Consider the following 7,780-nt stretch of genomic DNA (forward strand, 5'->3'; position numbering starts at 1 on the left):
GCCGGGTCCAAAGGGAGGATGCATGTGGGATTGGGTAATTCACCGAGACATCTATGTCACCCTACTTCTAATATCTGAGGGGACAGGAATCCCTTACCCAGCGAGGTCACTGTTGGCGATTCTGAAGGGGGCAGTCAGGGGGTGGAAAGTGGGAGGGGGCAGATAGGGGGCAGGGCCAGGCTGTTTGCAGAGACACAGCCTTCCCTACCTGGCCCTCCATACAATTTTATAATCCTCATGTTGCCCTTGGGCCAAAAATGTTGCTCACCCCTGGGCTAAGTCCTTTAAGTTACTTGCACCCCTGACCATTAGGAAGGAAACAGATGCGTGAGGGGATGGCTGGCAGCAGAACCTCAAGTCTAACATGCCAGGGGGAGTTCAGAATTTAGCCAAAACCAAAGTCGGTGGAGTTGAGGATGTCGGCTGGTTCCTCTTCTCTGGTTTGCCCTCCTTCGTTTGCCTTTCAGGATCAGGATGATGAAGGCACAATTGTGCCAGGAGACAGCGGGTGTGAGACATTCCACAAGGTACAATCTGGACTGTTGAACTGCTTAATTCTCCATCCCTTACACCCCGGGAATGTGCATCTTGGACTGCTCGGTCTGTTCACGGTGATGGAAAAACTCAGTAATTAGTGGGTCACCCCCATAAAGGGGCCGGATTAGGACACAGCCTTGTTCTCTCCAGTCAAATCCCCCAAACACTTCAATGAAAACACACAGGTCCAGACAAAACACTAAAACCAGTTTATTAACTGGAGCAAGGGGGTTTTTAGGGATTACAAGGGAGAAAGATGTAAAAGGTCAGAACCGGTTAAAACTATAAAATTAAAACTTGAATTTTAAATCCTAAATTTTACCAATTTAAGGAAAATGAGAAGCAAGCAGGTTTTCGCATCCCGCCCGCTGTTGCAGGCAGTTCACAGTTCTTAAACCCAAGCTGGATTTCCTTACACCCTCCCCAGTCCAAGGTCCCTGTTCCCTTTCAAGCCATTTTGCTTCCTTCTGTAAAGATGGGAGAGGAGAGGTAAAAATGGAGGCAATTCTCCCTTGTGCTTTTATACCACTCTCCTCTTTGAGGTTCATCCCCCAGTCGGGGGGCAGGCGACAATCAGTCTGTGGCCTAAGTGAGCATCCAGCCGTCCTTCTGGTGAATTGTAACTCTCCTGTTCCCAGCTCCACAGCTGGTGAATGGCCGGCTGAGCAATTACTGGCCACGTAGCACCTAGCTGGTGTGCATGTGCCATTGTCTAGGAGGAGCTCGTCTGTGGGCGTTTTCCAGCTTTACAGCATGTAACAAACATACAGCAAACTCTCAGAGCTCCATGGACAGTGCTGATAGACACATTTTAATGGGACAATAATATTCAGCAGGTGATGACTTTTCCTAGGATACCGCACAAGACATACTTTGGAGAAGAATTATCATTTTGTAAACGTGGTGCCCATAAGAGTGTAGACCAGTGGTTCTCAGATGTGTTTCATCACCACCCGCCTTCTTTGTGTCTGTGGTCATTTACCCCTCCACCCTCAAAAGCACATATATCACCATCGAGCTCTAAAGGCAGAGTAGTCGCTAGCAATGTGCACAGCTCTGAAGACCTCCAATAGCAGCACAGAAGTTAGGGTGGCCACGTGAAAAGTGATATTCGTCAATATCGCTGTTCACAACACTTATCACCCCATTGCCACTCTTACTTCTGTGCTGCTGCTGCACCTGGGTTTGAGAGCCTGAGCATTGATCCACAACTCCCAGCTAGGCCTGTTCCTTCCTCATGAGCCGCAGCCAACTGGGGCTGACAGCCAGTGCTCTTTAAAAAAAAACCAAACAACCCACACTGATCACGCCTCCCCTGACACATTCCTGTGCCTTCATTGGGAGCTCTACCCACACTTGGAGAATTACTAGTGCATAGAGTCACCGTGGGGATTGGTAGCCAAGAACGTAACATCTGCTCCTTTCCGTCTCCGGGATCCCCAGAGAGAATGTCCGAGCAGGAGAGCAGAACAGATCCCATTGACATTAACCTGGCAAAACACATTTTGGTGATTTCAGCTATAAACATTCCCTCCATCCTTCACCCGCTACCCCCAGCGAATTCAATGAGACTGAGCTAGAATAGGGCAGGTGGCACGGGCGACGGTTATAATGGCTGAATTATTGATCCCTGAAATAACAGAATACAGGAACCCTTTGGATAGCTAAACATAGACTACTACAGTTACCCCTCTTAGAATCATAGAATATCAGGGTTGGAAGGGAACTCCGGAGGTCATCTAGTCGAACCCCCTGCTTAAAGCAGGACCAATCCCCAACTAAATCATCCCAGAAAGGGAAACAGTGTTTCCTCATATCCAACCTAAACTTTCCCCACTGCAACTATACACCATTACTCCTTGTTCTGTCATCTGGTACCACTGAGAACAGTCTAGATCCATCCTCTTTGGAACCCCCTTTCCGGTAGTTGAAAGCAACTACCAAATCCCCCATCATTCTTCTCTTCTATAGACTAAACAATCCCCGTTCTCTCAGCCTCTCCTCGTAAGTCATGTGCTCCAGCCCCCTAATCATTTTCGTTGCCCTCCGCTGGACTTCCAACTTTTCCACATCCTTCTTGTAGTATGGGGACCAAAACTGGACACAATACTCCAGATGAGGCCTCACCAATCTTGAATAGAGGGGAACGATCACATCCCTCGATCTGCTGGCAATGCCCCTACTTTAACAGCCCAAAATGCCCTTAGCCTTCTTGGCAACAAAGGCAGACTGTTGATTTATATCCAGCTTCTCATCCACCATAAACCTGCAGAAATGCTGCCTAGCCATTCGGTCCCTCGTCTGTAGCAATGAATGGGATTCTTTGATCCTAAGTGCAGGACTCTCCACTTGTCCTTGTTGAACCTCATCAGATTTATTTTGGCCTAATTCTCTAATTTGTCTACGTCCCTCTGTATCATATCCCTACCCTACAGCATATCTACCACTCCTCCCAGTTTAGTGTCATCTGCAAACTTTCTGAGGGTGCAGTCCACATCATCCTCCAGATCATTAATGAAGATACTGAACAAAACCGGCCCCAGGACCGACCACTGGGACACGCCACTTGATACCGGCTGCCAACTAGACATGGAGCCATTGATCACTACCCATTGAACCCGATGATCTAGCCAGCTTTCTATACACTTTATGGTCCATTCATCCAGCCCATACTTCTTTAACTTGCTGGCAAGAATACTGTAGGAGATCATATCAAAAGCTTTGCTAAAATCAAGGAATAACACATCTACTGCTCTCCCCTCATCCACAGAACCAGTTATCTCATCATAGAAGGCAATTAGGTTACTCAGACATGACTTGCCCTCTTCTTCCAAGTCTTTAAAAATACACATTTACATTTCAAACTCTAGCTTATCTAAGGCAGAAACACTGTTAAAATCTCTCTCTAAATGTTGACTCTGAGTCAATTACATACAAGTTGCTTAACCCTTTCTTGCCATGTGTCACAGACGTTTAGATCCTGTATGGATTCTTCCATGTGTAATGAGGCTAGACCTCTATATGAAACATTTCCAGCAGTCCAAGCACCTCTGGAGTCTCTCCTGTGTGGATTGACTGATGTTGAACAAGGTGTGACATCTGTATAAAACTTTTCCCACAGTCCAAGCACTTGTGGGCTCTCTCTCCCGTGTGGAGTGCCTGATGATAAAGAAGGTGTGACCTTCTTATGAAACTTTTCCCATAGTGTGGTCTCTCTCCTGTGTGGACTGCCTGATGACGAACTATCTCTGAACTCTGTATGAAACTTTTCCCACAGTCCAAGCACCTGTGGGGCTCTCTACTGTGTGGATTGCCTGATGTTTACGAAGGTTTGACCTTTCTGTGAAACTTTTCCCACAGTCCAAGCACTTGTGAGGTTTCTCTCCTGTGTGGATTGTCTGATGTTGAACAAGTTTTGACTTTCTTCTGAAGCTTTTCCCACACTCCAAGCACTTGTGGGGTCTCTCTCCTGTGTGTAATGCCTGATGATAAAAAAGGTGTGACCTTCTTATGAAACTTCTCCCACAGTTCAAGCACTTGTGGGGTCTCTCTCCTGTGTGGATAGCCCGATGTTTAATAAGGTATGACCTTTTCATGAAACTTTTCCCACAGTCCAAGCACTTGTGGGGTTTCTCTCCTGTGTGGATTGACTGATGTTGAACAAGGTTTGACTTTCTTATAAAACTTTTTCCACAGTCCAAGCACTTGTGTGGTCTCTCTCCTGTGTGGATTGCCTGATGTTTAACAAGGTGTGACCTTCTTATGAAACTTTTTCCACAGTTCAAGCACTTGTGAGGTCGTTCTCCTGTGTGTAAAGCCTGATGTTTAACAAGTTCTGTCCTTTCTATAAAACTTTTCCCACAGTCCAAGCACTTGTGGGGTCTCTCTCCTGTGTGGACTGCCTGATGTTTAACAAGGTGTGACCTTCTTTTGAAACTTTTCCCACAGTCCAAGCACTTGTGGGGTCTCTCTCCTGTGTGGATTGCCTGATGACGAACTAGGTGTGACCTTCTTTTGAAACTTTTCCCACAGTCCAAGCACTTGTGGAGTCTCTCTCCTGTGTGGATTGCCTGATGACGAACTAGGTGTGACCTTCTTTTGAAACTTTTCCCACAGTCCAAGCACTTGTGGAGTCTCTCTCCTGTGTGGATTGCCTGATGACGAACTAGGTGTGACCTCTGTATGAAAAGTTTCCCACAGTCCAAGCACCTGTGGGGTCTCTCTCCTGTGTGGATTGCCTGATGTTTAACAAGCTCTAACCTCTGTATGAAACTTTTCCCACAGTCTAAGCACCTGTGGGGTCTCGCTCCTGTGTGTAATGCCTGATGTTTAACAAGGTCTGACCTTTTCATGAAACTTTTCCCACAGTCCAAGCACTTGTGAGGTCTCTCTCCTGTGTGGATTGCCTGATGTTGAACAAGGTTTGACTTTCTTATGAAACTTTTCCCACAGTTCAAGCACTTGTAAGGTCTTTCTCCTGTGTGGATTGCCTGATGTTTAACAAGGTTTGACTTTCTTATGAAACTTTTCCCACAGTCCAAGCACTTGTGGGGTCTTTCTCCTGTGTGGATTGCCTGATGATGAACAAGGTCTGACCTTTGTATGAAACTTTTCCCACAGTCCAAGCACTTATGGGGTTTCGCTCCTGTGTGTAATGCCTGATGTTTAACAAGGTGTGACCTTCTTATGAAACTTTTCCCACAGTCCAAGCACTTGTGGGGTCTCTCTCCTGTGTGGATTGCCTGATGACGAACTAGGTGTGACCTTCTTTTGAAACTTTTCCCACAGTCCAAGCACTTGTGGAGTCTCTCTCCTGTGTGGATTGCCTGATGACGAACTAGGTGTGACCTTCTTTTGAAACTTTTCCCACAGTCCAAGCACTTGTGGAGTCTCTCTCCTGTGTGGATTGCCTGATGACGAACTAGGTGTGACCTCTGTATGAAAAGTTTCCCACAGTCCAAGCACTTGTGGGGTCTCTCTCCTGTGTGGATTGCCTGATGTTTAACAAGCTCTAACCTCTGTATGAAACTTTTCCCACAGTCTAAGCACCTGTGGGGTCTCGCTCCTGTGTGTAATGCCTGATGTTTAACAAGGTCTGACCTTCTTATGAAACTTTTCCCACAGTCCAAGCACTTGTGGCATCTTTCTCCTGTGTGGATTGCCTGATGACGAACTAGGTTTGACTTCTGTATGAAACTTTTCCCACAGTCCAAGCACTTGTGGGGTCTCTCTCCTCTGTGGATTGCCTGATGTTTAACAAGGTTTGACTTTCTTATGAATCTTTTCCCACAGTCCAAGCACTTATGGGGTCTCTCCCTTGTGTGGCTTAACTGATGTCTAATTATATGTGTCTTCGAAATGAAACATTTCCCCCACTGGAGGGATTGAGCGGGTTTCTCTTCAGTGTGGCTGCTCCCATAGTTATTAAGATCTGAGAGCTTATTAAAACTTTCCCCATCGTCCAAGCATTGAGGGGGTTTCCCTCCAGTATAGATTTTCTGATGTGTCACAAGCTGTGATCTCACAATGAATTCTTTCGCAAACTGAGGGTAGTGCCCGGGTGTCTCTTCCTTGGGATTTGTCTGCTGCGCTCTGGGATCCTTGCCTCCTCCCCCAGCGTTAATAGATTCATCCACTCTCTTCCCTGCGTGGTTTTCCAGAAGCCTCTCTGACCTGTGCCAGTTACCCCAGCCTTCTTCCTGCTCCAAGCACTGGGAAAAATTCCCTTCAGCTCTTCCTACAAAGGTCCCCTGCAGTTCCACTTCCCCGGGAACTTCCTCATGATGATTCCCCTGCTGATTCTCACTCTCTCGCTCAGCACCTACTGGGAGAGACACAATCCAGACAGGAGTCATTGTGCTGGGGAGAATGAGGAATAGCACCGAGGAAAAACCCAACACAAAGAGTGAGTAATTGCACTCTGCCACCACATCCCACCCAAACACTCACAGGGAAGGAAAGCTGGGAAGCAAACTCCTGCAGCTAAGAGGCTCGATAGAATGGCTTGAGCTATATCTGATGACTGCAGCCCTGTCCCAGCTGAGATGAGGAAGAACTGAGGGTGCTTACTCACACCATATTTTGGGATTCTCAACTTCTTTCATTCCCTAGATTGTTTCTGTGTCAGTCCTCACCTGTATGGGTGCATCTCGGAAGCCTTCTTTCTTTGCAGGCCTGGAGATCGGGCACCCACGGCTCTTCCCCTCGTTCCAGCCGGGAGATGAGCTCAGGTTTGGGAATTGGAAATCCTGTGCAGAGGGTGAAATCAGACCAGATCACGGTGCATGGAGCATTGGTGGAGTATTTGTCAGAAAGAACATTCCGTGAGTGCAACCTGTCCCTGTGCTCTGCTGGAAGAGCGGTTAATCCAAGAGGATGGGGAAATGGTCAGTGAGCCCCCTTGTGCAGAGGGAGTTGTCTGGGGAGGTGAATTGAATTATTACTACACTCTCACTAGGCGTTCCCAGGATTGTGCACTCTGGGGGCCTTGCTGACTCTCACACAGCTCTGCACTTAAACCCCTGCTTCTTTCTAAACCTGCAGAGCCCAGAGCACTCCCCATGGCTGGAGCTATTCCCAAGGAGGGAGGTGAACAGGGTTTGTGCGTGAAGCCGAGAAACAACACAGTCAGGACAATGCTGGATTTATGCCCCTTTGAAAGCTGGAGGGGTGGGGATGGTTTAGCTTGTCCATTGGATTTTGACACCCATGTCCCACTGGAGAGGGCACAGAGATGCAAGTCTCTCTCATACGGCAGCTGTGCATTATGGAACCACTCGCCTCTGATCTAACTGACCAAGGAAGAATCTGACCAGATTCAGACACGCAGACCCCACGGCTTCTAGTTAGGGTGACCAGACGACCCGATATTATCAGCACAGTCCCGATTTTAGGGTATTTGTCCCATGTCCCGACCTTACATCGGCTGGGACGCACTATGTCCTGATATCAGGGGACCGTCTGGTGGAGGACGAAAGCCGTCGCCACTCACATCTTCTTCCTGGGCCTGGGGAAGCACAAATGAACACCTGGCTCTTCCCCGCCGGCCGGCATGAGCCTGCAGAGTGCTGTAGCCCCACTCCCCAGGCACGCACAGAGGCAGTGAGGAGGTCTATGCTGAGTGCTGGGGTGTGGGGCTTGTAGACGCCGGCAGCAAGCCCACCCACCCCCTTCGACCATTCCTGACCCGCTCGACCTTAGGAGCCAGAGGGACGGGACCTGCCTGCTGGATGCTTCCTGGGAG

At 48.1% G+C, this 7,780-nt stretch overlaps 1 protein-coding gene across 1 annotated transcript; it reads right to left on the bottom strand.

Annotated features, from left to right (window-relative positions):
- Positions 1-3,779: 3,779 nt before the first annotated feature.
- On the bottom strand, positions 3,780-6,392 carry LOC128847380 (zinc finger protein 850-like). Its single transcript, XM_054046770.1, has one exon. It carries the CDS (start codon positions 6,390-6,392, stop codon positions 3,780-3,782), a length of 2,613 nt encoding a protein of 870 aa, XP_053902745.1.
- Between the last annotated feature and the right edge of the window lie 1,388 nt (positions 6,393-7,780).

Source organism: Malaclemys terrapin, chromosome 13 (assembly GCF_027887155.1).
Source record: "Malaclemys terrapin pileata isolate rMalTer1 chromosome 13, rMalTer1.hap1, whole genome shotgun sequence".
In the NCBI taxonomy this organism is placed as follows: Eukaryota; Metazoa; Chordata; order Testudines; family Emydidae; genus Malaclemys; species Malaclemys terrapin.

Bases quoted from the DNA above. Each gene is read 5' to 3' on its own strand.
- LOC128847380 (XM_054046770.1), bottom strand. From the start codon at position 6,392: ATGACTCCTGTCTGGATTGTGTCTCTCCCAGTAGGTGCTGAGCGAGAG.